This window comes from Sciurus vulgaris (assembly GCF_902686455.1).
Source record: "Sciurus vulgaris genome assembly, chromosome: 8".
NCBI lineage: Eukaryota > Metazoa > Chordata > Mammalia > Rodentia > Sciuridae > Sciurus > Sciurus vulgaris.
Genome location: NC_136468.1, coordinates 137,675,856 through 137,698,294, shown reverse-complemented (window position 1 = coordinate 137,698,294; position 22,439 = coordinate 137,675,856). Strand labels below are relative to the sequence as shown.

General features: G+C 35.7%; 1 protein-coding gene across 2 annotated transcripts in view; it reads right to left on the bottom strand.

The window, feature by feature from the left end:
* The window catches only part of SPPL3 (signal peptide peptidase like 3), a 120,413-nt gene that overhangs the window by 9,826 nt on the left and 88,148 nt on the right, over positions 1–22,439 (bottom strand). For both annotated transcript variants that reach the window (XM_079151399.1, XM_079151398.1), the window contains 4 exons: positions 11,371–11,459; positions 4,082–4,201; positions 3,319–3,397; positions 2,118–2,230 (listed from right to left, as the gene is read on the bottom strand). In XM_079151399.1, the coding sequence (XP_079007525.1) occupies positions 2,118–2,230; positions 3,319–3,397; positions 4,082–4,201; positions 11,371–11,459 (401 nt within the window). The remainder of the gene's footprint in view (positions 1–2,117; positions 2,231–3,318; positions 3,398–4,081; positions 4,202–11,370; positions 11,460–22,439) is intronic.

The following is a 22,439-nucleotide window of genomic DNA, read 5'->3' as shown; positions in this document are numbered from 1 at the left end:
TGAGTGCACTGATTCTGAATTACACAAAAAATAAGTTTATAATCTCTTTTACCAGATTCTGTCCAATTTGACCATGAGCAGAACATCCTTGGTTTTGAATTAATTCACATAGTTGATGCAAGTGTTTTAAAGAAATTATAAAAACACCACCTAACACCCCCTCCATATGTATCATATTCTACTCAGCACATTTAAGGTCAGTCATAGGAAGTATACAAATCCTATCCCATAACTTGGACACTCCTGAACCTGAGGCCTGGACAGTAAGTATCACTCTGGGTGGTTCTGCTTAAAAGACACTGAATGACAGCTACATAGCTGTGTCAGCCTAAGAACAAGGAAACGCTGCCTGGCAGAGTACAGAGAGGCCTTCAGCTTGGCAGCTGGTTCCACAGGGCTCTGCCTCTTAGGTCTGGATTAACCTTGTGGTTGCTTGGAAAGGTAGCAGGAGTAGATGCAATCCACACCTGTAGCCTCTGATTTTCAAATTCTTTCATTAAAAATTAGTATTACAAGTAAGTAAAAAACTGATTATATTTTAACTTGCTTCCCTTCTCAACTATCAAAAAGAAAGGAAAAGGCGAGCAGATTTTGTGGAACAGAACAGGAGTCATTAGAGGTTTCTTGAGATTAGAAAAGTGAACTGAGAAAAATGAGAGTAGGGTCTTAAAGCTTTCTAATGTTTCCAGGATGACTTTGAAGAATATGAGGGGATTTTTGGAAAGGTACTTTCAAGTGGTTTGGTAGTTAAGTAAGAAATATACACGGAGGCTCTAGTAACTTAAAGTTACTTCTCTGAACACGTTACCTCTTATGCAAAATGGGAACTAGAACAGTTCCAACTTCCAAGAGTTACATTAAGGATTAAATGAGATAATTCATGTAGAACACCCATTGGAGTACCCAATGCATAAAAAGCACTCAATAAATCTCAGTTGCTATTGTTATTATTTCATCATTATTATTAATAAAGGGGAATTCTCATATGCTGTACACAGGAGCATAAACTGCTATGGTTTTGTGAAAGGCAGTATAGTGATATAAAAATTTTACATACAAAAACCATATGTTACAGGAATTTCATGTCTAGGAATTCATCTTTCAAAAATAAGTGAAGTTGGAGCCAGGCAAGGTGGCACACACCTGTAATTCCAGTGGCTCGGGAGGCTGAGGCAGGAGGATCCCATGTTCAAAGCTGGCCTCAGCAAGAGCAAAGTGCTAATAAGCAACTCAGTGAGACCCTGTCTCTAAATAAAATACAAAATAGGGCTGAGGATGTGGCTCAGTGGTCCAGTGCCCCTCAGTTCAATTCCTGAAACACCCGCCTCAAAAAAAAAAAAAAAAAAGCTAGATTCTGGATGGGATGTAGTTCAGTGGCAGATCATGTATGAGGTCCTCAGTTTTAATACCCAGTTCAGCGGAGGGGGTCGGGGGGGAATCTAAGTGATCTGACACAGACCAAGAGATAGAAAAAGTATTTTTACCTCAGGGTTATTTATAACAGAAAAAGATTAAAAGATAATTTAAGGATACAGCAATAATTAAATAATATAAATACAATGGAACACTCAGGAGCTATTAAAAAGGGTATAATACATTTCATATAATGATACATATATTTATATCACTACATAAGGTGTTTGTATATCATATCAAATATGATCTGCATTATATATATTCTATATTCCATATATTTTATATATTATAGTATAATCCCATTTATGTAAGAAAGTAATTCACACAAAGACATGAATATTTACACATTATTCATTACTAGCACAAAACGGGAAACTGATGAATGAATTTTTAAAAACTGGTAATGAAACAGTATTCGGCTGTACAGGTTATGACATGTTTACAACTTAGAAAACACGTTGCTAAGTGAAAGAAGTCAGACAAAGAAGGCCATGGACACTAATGTTCAAAACAGAGAAATCCACAGAAAATAAGATGCTTGGGGCTAAGGTGGGGTGGAGTGTGACTGCTCAGGGGTACGGGTTTTAGGGTGTAAGGGATAAAAATGTTCTACAATTGACTGTAGTGATGGTTATACAGCTCTGAATAAATTATCTACAAAATTATGTTAAGTAAAATTAGTCTGTTACATTGCTACTCACCATCCATGAGAAGCCAATGGCCAGTGAGAACCCAGATGAGGACAAGCATGACAGACAAAGAGAACGATAGTAACTCAGCAGCGGTGAAACGCCCGCAGCAACCAAAGGAAATCCTGGAAAACACACAACGTTTACTGGGCATACGACATTCAACAGCCGTGGTTCTTCATGATCAGAGTTCATGATGGCTGGATTAGAACAGTGGGCCATATCTAGATACCTGGAAATCTAAAGGATCCAAGCATCTTTGGGGTAAACTATGAAAAACTCAGATGAATTATACTTCTCCCATTTGATGATGTACTTTTGAGAACAAATTATTAACGTGTATATAGAAGTTGTGAGAAGCTGGGCATACTGGCACATGCCTGTAATTTCAATGATTCAATGACTTAAGACACTGAAACAGGAAGATCCTAAGTTCAAGGTCAACCTCAGCAACTCAGCAAGACCCTGTCCCAAAATATAAACAAATACTGGCTGGGATGGAGTTCAGGGGTAGAGCACCTCTGGGTTTAATCTTCAGTACCACAAAAAAAAAAAAAAAAAAAAAAAAAAAAAAGAAAGAAAGAAAAAGAATTCTGGAGAAGCTCTCTATGGAAGAGAATTCTATTTTTAAGTGGAAAACAAACTGAAGAATGCCAATAAGTCAATTCATTTAATAAATCTGTACGATGGTAGATTTATCTGGTTATCACCAATTCCTGGGAAAATCAGCTGCTGTAAGCAAGCAGTTTCTAAGTACATACATAATATACTACATCCTCATTAACACAGAACTTTGTTTCCACAGAGCAATAACCTGAGGAGTTAAGGTGTGAATGCTGTCATAACAAAGGTCACCAAAAAAGAAGGGCAAAACTTATTTGAATTTAACCACTATGCTCACAGCCCATTAGTTCACCAGTGAAGAAATGGAAGTGTTGCATCAAAAGAAAATGGCTCCTCTTTCAATAATCTAAGCAGGAAGCACATTGTAAGGACTCCTAATTCCTAAGATTTGTTTTTATTTTCTCTGCTGTGGAAAGGTATAAAAGAAAGTACTATATTCTAGTTTTAAAAGATTAAACATCTGGCTTCCCAGTCTCTTGGTATTTTTGTTTTCCAGTCAACACCAGAAACTTAAACTTCTAATAATGCTACCAAGCATGAAAGAAAAACACAAATTTATAACTGAGAGGAAAGTTCCCCAAGTCCTTACTTGTTCTGAGGTGAGCAGGGTCTTGTTAAATACTGGCACATCGGGAGAAGAAGAAAAGCAAAAGCTATCGTTGCAAGAACTAGAGAAAAAAAGGGTGGTTAATTTTTTTTAAGAAATAAATCTATTATTTAAAAAATGGCATAATTTTTAGAAAGTCATTTCCCAAAATACTTTTCCTGACAAGTGGAAATGATTTAATTAACCAGAGAATCCTTTATTATGGAACAAATAACCCCCTCAGAACAAAAGAATACCTGATTTGAAGTAGGGATAATATGGGTAGATTTTCTCATTTTCCCCTAACTCAGTAAGAAAAGATAAACAGTGAGTTGGGGGATGATCTCCTAATAAGTCTTGTAGCATTTTGCTTATGCTTTTTGCATTTCCATCATCTCTTATCTTGAAAACAGATCAGAGAGTTGACCATTTAATTAATTAGTTACCTATGTTTTTATCTGCAGAAGCACTGGTAGTGGCTGCCAATGACCACTACACCAAATTGGACCTTCTGGTAACCTAACAAAAAAGGGGCCACACCCAAGCAAAATGGTTCTGGTGTCATAAAGCTCGTGAATATCCAAATTCTCAGCCTTTCTTTCAGATTGTGTTGACAGGTCTGAATATCAGGATGTTCAAGAAAGAGGTTAGAAGGGTGTAAAAAACAGATTTATGAAGAAAAACTTGCAAAATTTTTGAACAATGATCTTAAAAATGTTTTATTTTTTTTCCTTTCAGTATGCTAAAAACAGAAAAACTCACTTACCTGCTGTACATATTGTAAAAACTACTTGAACTGAGTCAAAGAAGAAGAACATTACTAGGAGAGAGACGGATGCTCCAATTGGAAGGAACAGAGCTTGGGTAGAGTCAATTGTTTGGATACCTGAAAGACAGAAAAAAGAATATATTAACCACTTATTACATAAGAAGCCTGTGCTCTTGTATTTTATATACATTAACTCATTAAAGTATGGTTCTAGGGATAACTACTTAACGTATGGACTATCCAGGCACCACTGAGATTATGAACTCTCTGCTCTCCTCAGCACCTTCCCTGTAGGAAGTGCCCAAGAAACACTTGTTGAATCGCACTACTAACACCTTCTTGTGCTGACCATGTGAATGACAGAATGCAAAAAAAAAAACAAAACCAAGGGGCTGGTGCTGTGGCTCAATGGTAGAGCGCTTACTTAGCATGTGTGAGGCACTGGGTTCAATCCTCAGCACCACACAAAAATAAATGAAGGCATTCTGCCCATTTACAACTATAATATATTAAACAAAACAAGCAAAAAACAAAAATTCTGGAATCAAGAACATTAACAGGCAGTGCTCCTATTCAGGAGGCTGAGGTAGGAGGATTATAAATCAGAAGTCAGTCTGGGCAACTTAATGAGACCCTGTCTCAAAATTAAAAAAAAAAAAAAAAAAAAAAATCTGGGGACACAGCACAGGTGAAGTTTCTGGTTCAATCCCCATGGAGGGAGGGAGGTACCATTAAGAGGTTCAGTCCATTTGAATGTATTTATGGTCTTGCATTCAGGTTTGGTAAAAAGGGGTGGTTTAAGCCAATGACTAAAATAATTTGAGGATTTAATATACATATATTTACTCTAGTGGAGAGGAGGAGAAGACTTAGCTGTAAACAGTGAATCAGAAAAATTATTTTATGAGAACATTTTAAAGTAACAGAATGGGAGATTAATGGTGGACAGTGTCTTGGGACAGAGAAAGATTTAGCACAGCACAGTGGTTCTCAATTCTTGGCTGCTCACTGGAGTGACCTGGAGAGTTTGTTTGTTTGTTTGTTTTTTAAATCAAAATGCCCAGGTTCAACTCCAGATCAATTAAGCTGCAACCTCTGGGGATTAGGACCAGCTAAAAACTTCCCATTAGACTTTATTTCGCTTCCAGGCTTGAAAACCACTAATAAAGTACTTGGTAGAGAAGGAAAAAATGGCAAAATATGATAATCACTGAATGAAGAGGAAATACTATCAGTTTTGTCTTCTTTGCTACCCACTTCCAAATTAACTGCCCTGGGATGTCATAAAGAAAAGTGTATGAAAGGGACCAAAGAAATAGTCATATAACCTATTATAATAGAAACATCAGAAGTAAAAGTTCTCTTCATTAAATTAAGATTATAGGGATGGGGTTGTGGCTTGGTGGTACAGTGCTTGCCTAGCATGTGTGAGGAACTGGGTTCGATTCTCAGTATCACATTAAAAAAAATAAAGATCTCATGTTCATCTACAACTAAAAATATTTTTTAAAAATTAAGGTTACAAATAAAATATTTAACAGGGATGAACATAACTCGACATGAAATGTTGCAAGATGAACCAACATTTAAAAACTATTCTTAAGCATTTAAACTTGTCTGTCCCCAAGAGCTTTTTAGGGATTTTTGTGAAATAAAATATTAAATATTTCTTCAAAACAAAACTGCTTCTTGGTGGTTAGATGAATGAGTCAAACAACTCATTTAGGAATGTGGCAGTTCAACTTAGGAAAAGTGTTCTAGGTGTCAAGACAAATGGAAATGATCTGGAAAATGGTTTGTCCTGAGCTCCAGTCAAACCTTTCCAGCTTGGCTTGTGTGCTACTCCTGGGTTGGGATGGGGATTATTTTATAGTAGTTCAAAGAACTAGAGGAAATTACAGATCTTCAGATGTCTTTCACAACAGAAAACGATGTTTCCCAAATGATCATTTACTGAAGGACAAGAAACAAATTGTTTACAAATATCTATAAAATTTAAAACATATACCCATATCTTCCCCTCTTCTGTAAAAACAAAGCATCCTATAATCTACAGATAAACTATATTGGTTCAAAATATGAACAAAAAATTAAATTTCTGGTAGAATAAAGATCATATGGGTTGGGGTTGTGGCTCAGTGGTAGAGTGCTTGTCTCGCATGTGTGAGGCACTGGGTCTGATTCTCAGCACCACATACAAATAAGTAAAATAAAGGTCCATTAACAACTAAAAAAAAAAAAAAAAAAAAAGGATTACAGTGACTAGGGTATATGAGATATGCTTATGATCCGAATTTTAATCTATAAATAACTTGTAAAACTAAATACAATGAACCTTTCTAGAATATTAAAAAATGCATACTTTCTTTTCTGAAAATGGATTTAAACCAAGAGGCAATGTTACAAGGCAAATAAAGTTCCTTTAGTTGCTGACAATATGCCATCTAAAACAATGTACATGACTTCAAAACTGAACTTCATAAAGGATAGGAGGCAATGGTTCTGCAGAGGAAGAAGCAAATTAACCAAAAATTTCAGCCACACTCCAATGGCTTAAAAACAAACAAAACAGCAAAGTTAAACAGAGCAGCCATCATGGAAGATTTCCAAAGTCCAACGATGTCATTTTAAAAGCCAAAATCAACTTAAGTAGGTGTGGTGATGGAATTAAAAATTATGTATGGCAACATTATTTTTAGTATTCAATGGACTAAATTTCTACTTTTGGACCCTTTACCAAACATCTCTTATACATTAAGCATCAGGAGGGATTAAAAAAAACTTTCCAGATCTTATGGAATTTACCCTCTAAGGAGGGGAAATTAAGGATGTGTATGTCTACTCATGAAGAGAATTTCAACTGTACATCTCCCATCAATCTTCATAGTTCAAATAAATTACATGTGAAGTAAAGACTTCAAGAAGTCACATAATGTGGTGTAATGTGGTCTTTTCTTAAATAAAAGAATGACACACTGGGGGAAAACTACATAGGACTCTTGGGGCTGATGCAGGAGTTAGAACAAGGTCAGGAGGAACCTGGAGGGAAGTCCCTCCCGCTGTGACTTTCTGTTTTTATTTTAAGATTCACAGGTAAGTAAAAAGCAGGGAGCTCAGCGAATCACCACACACCTAACACCACTCAGGGCAGGACAGACCAGTCCCAGGAGCCTTTGTTGTGTCCCTCCTGTCACTACCCTCTTTCCCCCCAATGTAACTACTGTACTGATTTCTGATGATCTTATTTTGTTTTCCACTCAAACAAGCACACGGAAATACGTTAATTTTGCCTGTTTTTTGAACTTCATATGTACTGGATTGTACTGTAATATGTATTTTTGTTTCTGGCTTCTTTCACTCAACATTATTTGTGGCAATCATCCATGCTGTTATATCAGCTCAATTTCATTGTATGAATGTTAAAATTTATCCATCTTAGCATTTGAATTGTTTTCAGTTTTTTGGCCATTATAAATCATGCTGCTTTTGAGTGTTCTTGTTATGGTTTTGGTGCACATGTGCTTATATTTGTAGGTATATAATTAGGAGCAACACTGCTATGTCCAAGAGTATTTATTTGTTTTTAAAGGCAGGGAAAAGGGCTTTTTTCTTCTGGTGCTAGGGATTAAACCTGGGGCCTCATGCATGCTAGGCAAGTGCTCTACCATTGAGCTAAATCCCCAACCACTCCTGGGTACTTGTATCTTTTCCTTTAGTAGACAAAGTCAAATGTTTTTCCAAAGAGACTGAGTCAATGTATATTCTCACTAGTAGTTCAAGAGGATTTTTATTCTACAACCTAATATTTGGAGTGATCGAGGTTTTAATTTAAGATATTCTGGTATATGTGGAGTGCTTTTCATTACGGTTGTAATTTTCATTTTCTGTTTTTTAAGGAGCTGAGTGGTGGCCTTGTTCTACCCTCTCCCTGGCTTTCCTGTGATTCTGAGCTGCCCAGACAGGTGGCATATTACTATAACCTGAAGTAGTAATCCCCCAGTCTGGTCATGCACACTAGGGAACCTTGGAGGGATCAATTATCAACCTCCATTTTGTAAGTTTTGGTATGAATTACATGGCCCATCTAATCCTGTCAAGTCATCATTAACACTTCTTCTATAGCTTCTTTTATGATCAAGGACAACTGAATCATTTCTGATATACTGTAGCATGAGACCTACACAAAAACTTTCATCCCCCACCCCACCAATGATGCTGACCTACACTTATACTTTTCCCTACTCTCAAGCTTTTTTCACTCCTGTGTGGGCAACTGCAATGTTTTAAAAAGAAATCTCTATCTGGTCACTTTGTCCTTCAACAAGTCTGAAATATTCTGAGGGGGGAAAAATTGCTGAGGCTGGCTTTGAACTTGCAACCATCGTACCTCAGCCTCCTGAGTTGCTGAGATTACAGGTACGTGCCAACATGCTCAACTCTTAGTAAAATCTTAACACTAAACATACTTCCTTTTCTTAGAAATTTCCCACCAATTCTTTTGCACTGTCAGTTATTTAGGATTCCAATCTCCTTAGCACCTGAACAATCTCTTTGCTTCTCTGTTTATCTTTCTGGCTGCTACTATTTCTTTTGTTCTTGATAAATGTGACCAGTTTTCCATGCTACCCCTTCAATCTGGAATGGTGTTATAGTCCGTGATCAAGTATTGGCCTTCTTTGCAAGGGCTACTTCTTTTATAATGTAACTGATTATGTGAAAGTACAGGGCACTTATCTGTCCCTATCCCTTATGAAAGTTTATGTGGCTTGGAGTAGGTTCAGAAGAAATCGTGTCATTGAGGATAATTTGGTATAATAGTAGACTTAAGAAAATGACCACTAAAAAAGAGGTGTCCTAACTCTATTTAGATTCTGATTAATAAGGAAAAAGAAAAAAATGATACCCAGATAACTTCTTTCCAGTGCATATTGAAAATAAAATTATATTTAGACACACATCATTTATCTTAGGTTTCTGTCATGCAATGTACAACAGATCTATACTCTGGTTTACATATCTGCATATATGCAATATAACACAGGTCTTTAAAAATAGTTTCATGAGCATAAACTGATTTGTCTTGAAATGTTGATAGAAGGTATGCTGCTATGTAGTAATTTAATCAGGTTTCACACTGTTTTAACTTGGTTCCTAGTAAGTTATTGGTATAAAATAATTTGTGTCAAAAGAAAAGACTCACTATATTTAAATGATTCTACTTACTGTCTTTATCATGACCACTTTATGACCAATGAAACACATTCAAATGAGTTAAAACTAGGCAAGTATAATTTGTTGACAGGACAACACAGAACTGGAGAAACTGATATGCATATTAAGTGATCTCTTTATCACTTAATATCCATGGTCTTCCATTCATATTCTATCTGGCTTTTTATTAGCAGTACAGTGTTTCTTCCCTTTTCGGTGGTGACTTCAACCTGTCCTATGGATCATGCTCACTCTCCTCTCTGTGCCTGTAATTATATGCTCCTCTCTCCAGCAAGCCAAGTTCATTGTTTCCAGTCAAGCTCATCCTTCTCCAAGTAACAGACCTCACCTGAGCCAGTGTTGCTCTTCTGACTTGCCCCTTTCTTTACTCTCTTTGTACATGGATGTTGAAATGATTTCACCTCTAGAGCTTTATCTGACCCAATGGTAATAGTGGCTTGTTTAGAAGAATTCTGAGGGTCAATGGAAAACACAAAACCCCTATCCCGGGTATGGAAGGTGAAGTGGTATTTGCACTCTTAGCACTTTTTAAAAACATTTTGAAAAGAATTGTTCTTCTTTCAAAATATCTAGTAGAATACTGGTTCCTCAATACAAATCTATCATTATCAAATCAAATGCTCTCTTTGCTTCCTTCCCTTGGGATCAAAGCCAGGGCCTCATACATGGTAAGCAAGTACCCTACAGTGGAGCTCCACCCCTAAGTCTCTTTATTTCTAATTTAATTCTTTCTATAATAAACATATACATTTTCTATAACTATTGTAGTATAATTTACATACCATAAAATTCACCTGTTTTAAGTGTATAATTCAATTTCTTTTTTTGGGGGGCGGGAGAAGGTAAACTTTTCAACAGTAAAACCATCATCCCAGTAAGATCCCTCAGTTTACAGTTAATTCTCCTTCCCATCTCTAGTCCCAGGCAACCACTAATCTACTGCCTAAATATATTAATTATTTTAGAAAGTTGATATACATGGACTCACATAAGTAGTGCCTGGCTTCTTTCACATAGCATAACATTTTGGGTTCATCCACATGGTAGCATGTATTAGCACTTCATTCTTTTTAACGCTAAATAACATTCCACTGTATGGACAGACCATAAAATTCATTGGTTTATGGACCTTTGGGTTGTTTCCATTTTGGGGTTATTAATAATGCTGCTAAACGTTTGCCATTTAGCACAATTTTTTTTTTAAAGCAAACATTCTTAAATATCAGAAGATCTTAAATATCAGGATTTAAAATCTTAAATATCAGGAGAGATAAAATACTTTTTTTAACTTTGTAAGTTTATTATAAAGAATTAAATGATAAAGCCTTCAAACATAACTTAAGTCTTATTTATCTTAATCATTGTATATTTGTTTACCTTAAACTATGGATATTATAAAATAAAATATTCATTAATTTATAAAATAAGAATCTTTGTGACTTTTCCAGCTCATCCTGTACTTCAAGTAGACATCTTTTTTTTTGTTTGTTCTTTTTAGATATACAAGACAGCAGAATGTATTTTGAAGGTAGACATCTTTTAAGAGTCACTGAATGAACTTAGGATCAACACAAAATTATCAACCTCACCGAAGTATCTAATGAAGTCATAAGCCAGGTGTAGTGCTGCATGCTTATAATCCCACCAACTAGAGAGGCTGAGGCAGGAGGCTAACCTGGGCAACTTGGTAAGATCCTCAGCAACTCCCTTTCTCAAAATAAAAAGTAAAAAGAACTGGGGATGAACCTCAGTAGTAAAGCACCCGTGTCCTGGGTCCAATCCCCAGTGCCAAAAAAACTTCCCAAAACATAAGCACTAATATCCTGCTTATCTTTAAGAAACAATCTCAGCAGCAAGCTTTAAGGAATGAACTTCTTATATGCAAGTAACCAGTAGTTCAGACTCAGAACATAAAAATTTAACAGATTATAGCCTACAGTTTAGATTTTATTATAATACCAAATCCTGACCAGTGAATGATTAACTGAGGATTTAGAAAGAATCAAGTTAAGGTAATTACATGGATGAAAATTAACTGACATAAAATGTCTTACTATTATTGGTGCTGTTGCCATTGAAAGACCCAGAAGAACTGTTATTGTCTTTCTCCTTATCTTGATTTTCAAAGTCCATATTAAGGGACCTGTGGGGAAAAATATTTATAAGTAAGTTTTAGTTTTGATTAAAAAAGAAGTAGGTTAGAAAATCGGTAAAGAGATATTTTAAAATGCTAAGGCATTCGAAAAGAAGAATGTGGCAACTAGTTCTTGTTGCCACATTTAAAAAAATAATTTTCACTCCTTCCAATGTCCACTCAAGAGTTTTCCTGACTTCACACAAAAGCATTCCAGTGTGGCTGAATCTCCTAGCAATGTTTTTGTTCACATCCTTAATTATTTATGATAAAAACCTGGAAGGAGAATGTAAGGTCAAAGGGCAAGCACATTTGGAGACTTTTAACATATCACACAAATGCTTTCAGAAAGGGTGTGCCCAATTTACTCTCCACAGCAGTATATGAGTACTCCTTTTTCTATCTCTACTTTGTCAGTTTTGATTCCACAACAGAGATCGAATTTCTTCTAGATCTGAAACTGTTCTAGTACTGGAGGGACAATAACAGGAGAGCACTACTGAATTTTAAACAAATGGATTTGTACAAAGGAGGAAAAAGATGATAAATAAGAAAAATAAGTTAAATGTGTATGTTAATGGCATGTGGTAAGGAGAAAAAAAAGGAGGAAATGAAGGATTTGAAATAACAAAAGTCATATAATAACCAAGTGTTGCCAAGGATACCCAACAGGGACCTGCATACACTGCTGGTGGTAAACATAAATTGATGTAGTCACTTTGGAAAACAGATTTCAGATGTCCAGCCACCAGAACTCCAAGAAAGTCAATTTTTGCTGTTTATCCAGTCAATGGTATTTTGTCATGGCCACCTAAGTTAACAGAGTTTAGAGATCATACTTCACACGTGGAGGCTTGTTTTATGCCCCCAAACATGTTCTGTATTAGTAAATATTCCATGAATGCCTAAGAAGAACATGTTTTGTTGCTGGGGTATTTCATGAAAATGTCAATTAGGTCACACTGATTAAGAATATTGCTGGAATCCACTATATCCTTGCTGATTTTCTGCTTGTTCTATCAATTAGGGAGAGGGGATACTGAAACCCTTGGCTATATTTGGGGAGTTTTTTTTTCTCTTTTTGAAGTTCTATCAGTTTTTGCTTTATGTATTTTGAAGATCTTTAATTAGATGAATGAACATTCAGGGTTACTAAGTCTATTACTTAACTGACCCCTTTGTCATGATGAAATAACTTGTTCGAGGTAATACTGCTTGCTCTGAAAGGGCTTTGTCTGATTATTAATATAACCACTCCAGCTTTCTGTTGATGAATATAAATCAAATATATCTTTCCCTAATCTCTTAATTTTTTTGACTTATAGTATGCTGCTTATAAGCAGGATGTAATTGTGTTCTGTTTTTATTCAATCTCAACAACTGCTTTCTTTTCATTTGGTTGTTTAAACCAATTTCATTTAATGTGATTACTGATATGATTAGGTTTAAGATTATCACCTCACTATTTGTTTTCCATCTGTCCTTTTCTCATTTCCCTTTACCTGCTTTCTTTAGGATGGATACAGTACTTTTATGATTCATTTTACTTCCTTTGTTGTTCTATTAGCTCTATGTCTTTGTTTCTTATTTTAGAGGTTGCTGAAGGGTTTATGGAATCCATCTTTAACTAATGGTCTTTTAGTTAAAGAACTTCCCGTGTAACAAACCTTACTGTAGTTTACATTCCCCCTCTGCAAACTTTGTACTATTTTTGCAAAGCATGTTATTACTTTCACATGTTATGAACCTCAAATTATTCCTATTTATATAGTCAATGATCTTTTAAGCAGTTTTAGATAAGGAAAATCCATATTTAGTAATGTACTTACTTCTAGTGATCTATGTTCCTTTGTGTAGATAACTGATTTCCAATCTGCACCACTTTTATTCAGCTGGAAGGGCTTCAACATTTTTTATAGTGCAAACTGGCTGGTGATAAATTCTTCCAGATTGTGTATGTCTACAAACATCTTTATTTTTGCCACAGAATTATATAGTAATACATTTTTTTCTTCTGATATTTTGAATTGTTGTTCCAATGTCTTTTTTTTTTTTTTTTTTAACTTGTTTTTGGTGGGTTGGGGGGGATTGAACCCAGAGGAGCTGAACCACTGAGTCACATACTCAGAACTTCTTATTTAAGTAAGAATTTAATTTTTTAAAAATTGGAGACAGGATCTTATTAAGTTGCTAAGTTGGTGAGGCTGGCCTCAAACTCGTGATCCTCCTGGCTCAGCCTCCTGAGGCACTGGGATTACGGATGTGTGCCACCACACTTGGCTCACTTGTATAATCTGATGTCCTTTTTATCTATTTGACCCCCCTCCAGTGCTTTCAGAATTTTTAGAAAAATATTTTAGTTGTAGATGGACACAATACCTTTATTTTTATTTATTTATTTTGATGTGGTACTGAGGATCAAATGCAATGCCTCACATGCCAGGCAAGCATTCTACCACTAAGCCATGACCCCAGCCCCAGGATTTTTGTTTTATCATTGATTTTTAACTACTGATTATGATATACCTTGGTGTAGTTTTCTTCATGTTTCTTGTGCCTGGGGTTTACTGAATTTCTTGGATGTGTGGGTTAGTTTTCAATAATTTTGGAAAACAGCCATTATTTCTTCGAATCTTTTTCTGTCCCTCCCTTTTTCTTCCACTTTCAGGAATTATCACCCATATACTAGGCCACTGGTAGTTTCTCTTGGATGTTCAATGATATGGTTCAATGATACTCCTTTCTGTTCCATTTTCTTTATTTCTTTTTGGATAGTTTCTATTGTGAGGCCTTCGAATGCACTGATCTTTTTTTCCTATAATGTATAATTGCTATTAATTCCATCCAGTATATTTCTTAAAAACTCAGGTATCATCTACATTTATGTAAATTTGATTTAGATTTTTTTTTTTTTTGGTACCAGAAATTGAACTCAGGGGCGCTCAATCACTGAGCCACATCCTCAGCCCTATTTTACAATGTATTTAGAGACAGGTTCTTGCTGAGTTGCTTAGCACCTCATTTTTGCTGAGGATGGCTTTAAACTCGCAATCCTCCCGTCTTAGCCTCCTAAGCAGCTGGGATTACAGGCATGCGCCACTGCACCCAGCTGACATTATGCATTTTACCTTGCCTCAACATTTTTATACTTCTACTGGCTAATTAATATTTTAGTACTCCTATAAATTTTGAGCTGTCATCTGAGATGCTGTTAGTTATTAGGAAATAAGCTTTATTTGTTCAGGTTTTGCTTTTATGATTTATTAAGTGATTCCAAAAAAAGTGCTTTGGATAGGGTAATTAATCTCTATAAATGAGGCAAGATATGTATAATCCAATCAATGCCATGTGAATCACACGTTTTTCCAATATAGCTAATAGGAACAGGCATTCTTTCCTCTAATCTTTTCAAATTATTTTTCTTTCACTATAGGTGATTTACTCACATGCACACTGATCAATACTCTGAGAAGTGCTCAGGGGTCTGTCTGCAGATCTCTGGGGATTTCTTTCTCTTTTTTTTTGTATTCTGCACTTTTACTAACTCTAGCTGCCTTGGTCATTCTGGACTCACAGCTCCAACTCCTTGACTTAGGAAATCTGCCTCCCTACCCCCATGATCTGGAAATTGTCTTGAGATAGTGAACCCAGAAACTGTTCATCAACAGTTAGGATCGCTGTCCTTTGTTGTCTGATGAAAAACATCTTGAAAACTGTTTCCCGTATTTCATATGGTGATTTTTTTTTTTGGGGGGGGGGGGGATGCAGGAGGTTGTTTCAGGTGGCATGATAAATCCAGTCCCTGTTACACCATTGTGGCTGTAAATAGAAGTGCCATTAGGTAGTTCTTTTAAACACATCCAAATTGAACTAACTTTGAACTGAAGGAGAGGCCTGTTTTTACTTCTTGTTCATGCCTTTAACAGTCTTGGGGGAACTGGAACACTGATGAGTTTTATCCTTCTCTTTAGAAAAGCAGAGAATGTGTCCTGAAGAGGTCACAGTTCATACTGGAAGGAACTTTTAACCAAACTACTGGGTCACACCGATAATGTGCTTTACTTTACAGTTTCCCAATCCTCACCCAAACTCTCTTGATGAATTCAAGAGCTCTGCCCCACTACTCTTACAGCCTGACTTTATCTGCCACTTGGTTTCATGTACATGGTAAAACTCTTTTTATTTGTTACAGGTATTGAAGAAGCCCCAGCTGACATGTCTTTAATTAGAGGATGACCTGAGCCAGGCCTGGTGGAACCCCCAGGTACTTGGGGAGGCTGAGGCAGGAGGATCATGAGTTTAAGTTTGAGATCAGCCTGGGCAACTTGGGAAGAACTTGTCTCAAAAAAAAAAAAAAAAAAAAAAGACTACAGAATACAGACTCACTGGTTAGGTATGCATTACACTGGTCCCTCAATAAATCGACTAGTTATTTAGCAAACTGTTCTACTGGAAGGCAGCCCAAATAGATGACAGTTCTCCAAAAGGACTAAAGGAGGAATTTTGGTAGATACGGTCAACTACCTAAACCATGGTACAAACACAGTTAACAGAACTCTACTAAAACACAATCAGGACTCTGATGTGTTAGCTTTCCTGGGGTTTTAAAATAATGATGATAAAAAACGGTTTTGGATTTTAGAATATTCATCTTCTCATATATATTTGAAGTCTTATATTTCTCTACCCATCAGAGGAAGACACTTTGGCAGGGCATAAAAATACAACAACTGCTTCTATCTCAGTTAGCCCTAGAACTGTTACAGTGACGGGCTAGAAAAAAAAAAAAAATTTCCTGTCAATTTTTTTAACATTTTTTTGTTGTTGTAGATGGACACAATACCTTTATATTCTTTATTTTATGTAGTGCTGAGGCTTGAACTCAGGGCCTCACATGTGCTCAGCAAGCACTCTACTACTGAGCCACAACTCAGCCCCTCCTGTCAATTATTCAGTTCCAAATATATGTTTTGCATATATTTCTCCTGCCAAGACACCTGTGGTAGTTTTCAGTACACGGTTTCATTTCTATGGCCTTTGAAACTATTTCATGTGTTCTCAAAGCAGAGCTAAACATCTGTGGAAAATGAAGTCTAGGACTGGTGATTCATTTATGGGAGCGTGTCTGGAGTCAATGGACATGAGGACTGCTTCTTCCCTTTGGAAAGACAAGTATTAATTTAAACTGAATTTTTCAAATTCACTTGTGAATGGAATAACAATAATGACTACACTTGTTATGCCTACTCTGCTTCTCGGACTCTGGTGATGATACAGGATTCTTTATGCACAGCTCTACTCTGGGGGCTACCTATTACAGATCATTAGCTTCCCCTATTCTTCCTGTTGGTATTATATTGATATTATGGACTGGAAAGTTGCCAGTCATCTCTGTTTTTATCCAAGGCACAGCTGTTATACACCCTCTAATGAAACTGATTGGTAAGGGCAATGTAGCCTAGGCTGAAGGGTTATATAGCTCCAATTCAAATTATTACCTGAGGGCTATTAAAAACTCTACCTTGGCTATTCTGAGGCAAGGGTTTCCCCCTTTTCAGTACTAGGTGATTGTGCTTAACTTAAAACCTGTTTTAGCTGGTCCACTTTCTTTTAACCTAGTTGATAAGAACAACTACAGAGACAAGAAAGCCTTACGCAGGACAATGAAGTGTTATGGGGCAAGAGAGCATTCTTCTTACTGGCCTTTAAGTAACTGGAAGCTGACTTTGAATTTCTCATCACCGAACAAGCTTAAATTAAGCCTTGTCTGATCATTAGAAGTAAATACGGGTCATCACTGCCCAAAACAGACATCTGGCTAAATAATAAAGTGGGGTTCAGTGTATTAGTTGAAGCTGGGAAGAGTCAAATCTTCTGGCTTTATAAAATAAGATCACTGGGCCTGGGTTTAGCAGATGCCTGGTCATTAACAGTTGACAGTTGACACTAACAGTTGACAGCTAATTTAAGTTGTTTAAATAACATCCTTGCAGAAGACTGTCTTCAGGACCTTTTTTTTTTTTTTTTTTTTTAATTTTTGTTTTGTAGTTGTAGATGGACATGATGCCTTTATTTTATTTATTTTTATGTGGTGCTAAGGATCAAATCCAGTGCCTCACACATGCTAGCAAAGCACTCTGCCACTGAGCTACAGTCCCAGCTTCTTCAGGACCAATTTTATTACAGGTCTTTATCCCAACTTACTTGGTAATTTATTAACTCTACAGACATCAAACTGCTTGACTGGACCTGGAACAGTTTGTTCTATCTTCATAGATGATTACTCATCATCCTCCTTGCCCACCTCACCATAATTTTATTATTGCTCTACAATGACATATAATATGACAATACATCATAATGTGATTACTACACATTCCATCCAGATTGCACCCTGGTTATATGCTTAACAAACAAGTCTGGGTTACTAAAATTAATAATTAAATGACCAAAAGAAGGAGTTGAGTTACAGCAGTTTCACCACAGATAATCATTTAACACTGTAAGAAAAAAGATCCATCCAAATTACGGCATATTTGTTTTTCCTATCATTTGCTATGACTGAACAAAAGTAGTTGTGGGTCAAGTTATAAAACAAACAAATTTCCAATTATTGATACATATAACCTCTGTCAAGAATTAACTACTGGTCCAAAGTGATGAGCAGGCTTCCTGCTATAGTGTTAGGTCAGGGGTTGCATGCTATTCAAAAACAGTATTTTAATGCTGCAGGATTCAACTGGGATTAATGCAAGATAATACAAAATATAAGGAAGAGGATGTAAAATAAGCCATTAAGAAGGTTTCTTGAGAACGTTTGTAATGATAGGATGTTTCACATTTCAAAGAGTACTGGACATGACCATGAGGTCTAAAGAGCAGTGGACAAAACAGGAGGATCAATTCTACCTTGAACCATATCTGAAAAAGGGTTATTAAGGAAAGAAAATAAAGAAGAATGGGCAAAGAAATAATTAGGTGGTTGAAATCTGTGGATGTAGCTGTCCTCGGTGTATTTTTATGAGGTTGGTTAAACCTGAAACACATGCTTTAAATGTGCTATGAACAATGTTTCCAGGTCTATATTCAGCAGGCAACAGAGTACATGTCCAGACTGCTTGCTGTTCATATTTATTAAGAGGTCAACATTCAGGAATAGCCAGTTGAAGAATTAACAACTCATTCACTTCTCCAGATATTATGAAGTATAATCTCAGGACATATGTAACAGTAAGCTAATCATCAGGACTACAACTTCCTACTACTTGCCGTACACCTCCAATTTTGACAAAATTGCTTTTGCTGAAATACATTTTTGTCCAATGCTACCAGCTTATATTAAAGGATACTACAATTCATTCAACAGACATTTACTCGAATGCCTACTATATGTGGCCTCTTTATGTGGGTGTTTGAGATAAATGTTTACCTAAAGACCAAAAACAGATGCAGTTCACCTGCACAACTGGTGCAGCCTCTTTTTTACTGAGGGGCACTGGAAGTTTTATATTTCTTCTTAAAGTTGGTTGCTAGAAAGTTTAAGATGGTATTTGTGAAACACCAATAGTAACAGTATGGGCATGTGTTTTTAGGTGTATTTTTTGGCTCTATCTTGACTCTACCCATTCTTTTCCTTAGCCCCATGTTAATTTAACTTATCTCTTCACAGCTTGTAAAACTTAGTAAATGATCTGAAATCTTTTTTAACAGGGCAGAAGAAAAATGAACAATTTCAGCAAGCAAAATGGAGGTGAAAACACATTAATTTGTTCCAAGTTGTACATGTTCATCCATTTTAATTCTGATAACTAAGTGTACTAGAAATATTGGAGAAAAGGGCACACTTAAGTTTTTTGATATCGATATTTTAAGAATACCATATTTTTTGGCTAACCCTAATAGTGGAAGTAGACATCATAAAGGGGAGAATTCACTAGGTCAAGGTAAACATTACAAGGTTGAACTTAGTTTTAAGTTAAATGTGTGTTCCTAGAATACTTACAGGTTTTTTAAGTTGAACATTTTTAAATATACTGATGAAACTGTTAAATATAAAATATATAAAGAACTTGTTCACATACATTATCATGTATATAATCATTCCCTACATCATCTAACAAATTGAGATTCTTGAATATAATGCTTCTTATACCTGATAGATTATGAAATGACAAAGAGCAGCTCAAAAGACAATAAACACATTACGCACCATCAGAACATCATGACATTAGTGAACAGCTTGGACCTGACCATGAGGTCTAAAGATTTAGTATGAAGGGCAGTAAAAGTATATAAAGTGCAGTTTAGAGTATAAACAAATAAATTCTCCTTACTATTAAAGAATGCAAAGGTAGATGCTTTCCTTAAAAAAAAGTTGTATTTATGCTGCAGTTATAAAAGTCCTATCATTCTGTAATATAATAGCTTATAAATAAATATATAGAGGGTGTTAAGGGAGACAAGGTATGTGGGAGGGGGAAAAGAAAGGGAGGGGGAGAGAGAGTCAAGGAGAGAAGGCAATGCGAACAAGCATGAAGTACACCTTTCATTTGGATCTATTTTAAACCTGTTATTTCTTTGTCCGTGATTCCTGCTGGGACAGAAGATCAAGTATCTTTAGTTACAAGCTAAGAAACACTCAACTACTTTCATATTTGCATAAAGCATATTTTTCTTTTGATTTCTTTCTGGATCTATTTCAAGCCTGTTGTTTCTTTTTCTGTGACTCTAAATGGACAGAACACCAAGTGTCTTGCCAGTCAAGCTAAGAAATTCCAAACCAGATTCACCTTGTAATTCTTGGGTCAGTTTGATTGTAATAGTTTGTCCCATTCTATTATTTTCATTTTTCCATTTGGTTAGTTGTTTCTCTGTTAACACCCTCCTGTCGATCTGTCAAACCCTTCAGGGGAATGCTGATTATGATTAATTATATATATATATATATATATATATATATATATATATATATGACCCCAACCAATCATTTGGAAAGAATAAGAAGAGACAGAAGTGAGCTTTAAGTATATAGGAAGCCTTACAAAGCTCAGTGAAGAATTGGCGAATGTATCAAAATCCATTACACAGTTAAGGTAACAGGGAAATTTATACTCTGTTCAAAATTAATAACTTGAGTTTCTATCTTAAGGAATTAGAAAAACAAGTACAAGTAAAATCCAAAATAAGCAGAAGGAAGGGAATAAAAATATTAATAATCAATGAAAACAAAATAGAAAAAAAGAAAAAAAATCAGTGAAAACAAAAGCTGCTTCTTTGAAGTGATCAACAAAACTGATAAGCCTTTAGCTAGACAAAGACAACAAAGACATAAATGATTAAAATTTTAAAAATGAAAGAAGGAACATCACTACCTACCATTAGAAATTAAATGAAGTCATAGCTGGACATGGTACACACCTGTATGTAATACTAGTTACTTGAGAAGCTGAAGCAGTAGGGATCACAAGTTTGAGGCCAGCCTGGGCCACTTAGTGAAACTCTGTCTCAAGATTTCACAAAAAAAAAAAAAAAAAAGGGCTGGGGATGTAGCTCAGTGGTAGTGCTTCTGGGTTTGAGCCCCAGCATTGGGCAGGGAGGATTACAATTAAGGTCAAAAAGAAAGTAACAAGTGTTGGTGTGGATTTGGAGAAACTGAAATCTTCATATGTAGCTGCCGGAGATGTGAAATGGCGTAACTACTTTGGCAAACGTTAGTGCTTCCCATAATGTTAAACACAGGAGTTACCACGTGACTTAGCAATTTTCCTGAAAGAAATGAAAACTTGTCCATAAAAATGTATGTACATAAAATCACAGAATTGGGCTGGGGTTGTGGCTTAGGGGCAGAGCACTCGCCTAATATGCCAGCACCATGTAAAAATAAAGGTATTTTGTCCACCTACAATTAAAACAAAATATTAAAAAATAAAATCACAGAATTAAAAATAGCTCTAAGGTAGAACACAAGCAAGAGTACTATTAAGCAATAAAAAGAAATGAAATACACATAAATAACATATTCTGACACTTACATAAGCATGCCAAGTTGAAAGCAACCAGTCACAAAAGGTTACAATATGTAATATTCCACTTATGAAATGTTCAAGATAGGCAAGTCTGCAGAGACAAAGTGGACTACTGGTTGCTGGGGGGAAAGGAATGGGGATAATGAGATGATGTTAATGTCTAAAATTGGATTATACATGATGAGTGTACAACTTTGTAAATATACTAAAAACTGAACTGTATTAGTTTAAACGAGTGAACTTTTTGGTATGTACTGTGTATCTCAATAAAATCATAAGAACAGGAACAAAACTGTGAGCCAAGGAAAACCAAGCCAAACCAAAACACAACCAACAAAGAAAAGCCAAGCTTTACATGGTTTCACTAGTGAATTCTATCAATTATTTTTTAAAAAATGTAATTCTATACAATATTTTCCAGAAAACAGATTTACTCTATTTCCTTAACTTACTCCATGAAGCCAATATTACCCTGATTCCAAAACTATAAGATATAACAAGAAAACTATATACTAATATCCCTCATCACTACAGACACATAAAATCTTTTAACAAAAATGCCAGAAAACCAAATGCAGCACCATGTAAAAATAAAGATTACATACTATGACCTAGCAGCATTTATTGCAGGAAGGCAAGGTTGATTCAATAATCTATAAATGTTCCATATTAATTGAATAAGGACAAAACCCACATGGTCATCTCAATAGATGCATAAAAAACATGTAACAACATCCAACACACATTCATGAAAACAACTCTCCAAAAAAATAGGAGGAAACTTCCTCAACTTGATAAGAGACACTTAAGAAAAATAATCTGTTAACACCATACTTAATGGGAAATGCTTTCCACTCAACATCAGGAACAAGGCAAGCGAAGTTGTGTGTCCTTGTCACTTCTATGCAACACTACTGAAAAAGCTATAGCTTATACAATGAGGGGTGGTGGGAGGAATTAAAGG